Source organism: Gekko japonicus, unplaced genomic scaffold (genome assembly GCF_001447785.1).
Source record: "Gekko japonicus isolate JY-2015 unplaced genomic scaffold, Gekko_japonicus_V1.1 scaffold115, whole genome shotgun sequence".
Taxonomy (NCBI): Eukaryota; Metazoa; Chordata; class Lepidosauria; order Squamata; family Gekkonidae; genus Gekko; species Gekko japonicus.
This window is the reverse complement of record NW_015163095.1, coordinates 1,379,611-1,380,482: the sequence shown is the minus strand read 5'-3', so window position 1 is coordinate 1,380,482 and position 872 is coordinate 1,379,611. Positions and strand designations below refer to the sequence as shown.

Sequence of the window (872 nt, the reverse complement as noted above, 5' to 3'; positions counted from 1 at the left end):
ATGGCAACCCAGAGCTATACATCACTGCAAGATTTGATTCGAGAAGACTTTTTGACTTGCAGAATCTGCTATGACCTATACGTGGTGCCCAAAATCCTACCATGTCTGCATAGTTACTGCCAGAAATGCCTGGAACCATTGGTGGAAAATGGGATTGTGCAGTGTCCTGAGTGTCGCTTACAAACTGAGGTCCCAGGAGGTGCCACTGGCTTGAAGTCCAACTTCTTCATCAATGGTCTGCTGGAGCTGTTCCAGATGAAGCACAACAAGGACCTAGAGTGCTCAATCTGCTCTAATGCTCAGAAGGTTGTGGCTGCTACTGCCCGTTGCCTGGACTGCAAGGATTTTCTGTGTCAAATGTGTTCTCAGGGCCATTGCTGCTCCCGACTCACGCTGCATCATAAGGTGGTGAACCTGGAAGAGTTTCTGGCTGGGCATTATGACACTGAAGTGAGATTCTTGCAAGAGCTGTGCTGCCAAGATCACCCACAGGAGGCACTTCGCTTCTTCTGTGACACCTGCAGTGTACCCATCTGCAGAGATTGCCGCATGCTGGACCATTTCCAGCACAAAGTGGTCTCCATGGCCAATGCTGTGCAGCGGGAAAAGCCCTCTGTGGAGCAGCTGATCAAAAGCCTAGAGGGAACTATTACCTGCATCTCTGAGCAAGAGAAGGTGGTTGAGGAGGCAGTGAACAAACTGAAAGCGAAGGGAGAACTGATCAAGAACACAATCTGCAACTATGTGGAAGATGTCACTGCTTATATCTTTGCCCAGAAGGAGGATGCTCTGGCACAGCTAAATGTCTTCCTGACTCAACAAATGGAGGGGCTTAGTGTAGCACAAAAGGAGCTGCAGAGCCAGAAGGACAA

The 872-nt window shown here is 49.4% G+C and overlaps 1 protein-coding gene across 1 annotated transcript in view; it reads left to right on the top strand.

The window, feature by feature from the left end:
- Positions 1–872, top strand: part of LOC107106421 (E3 ubiquitin-protein ligase TRIM56-like) — a 2,421-nt gene continuing 1,549 nt past the window's right edge. The window contains exon 1 of the mRNA XM_015406561.1: positions 1–854. Coding sequence (XP_015262047.1) covers positions 1–854 — 854 coding nt within the window. The remainder of the gene's footprint in view (positions 855–872) is intronic.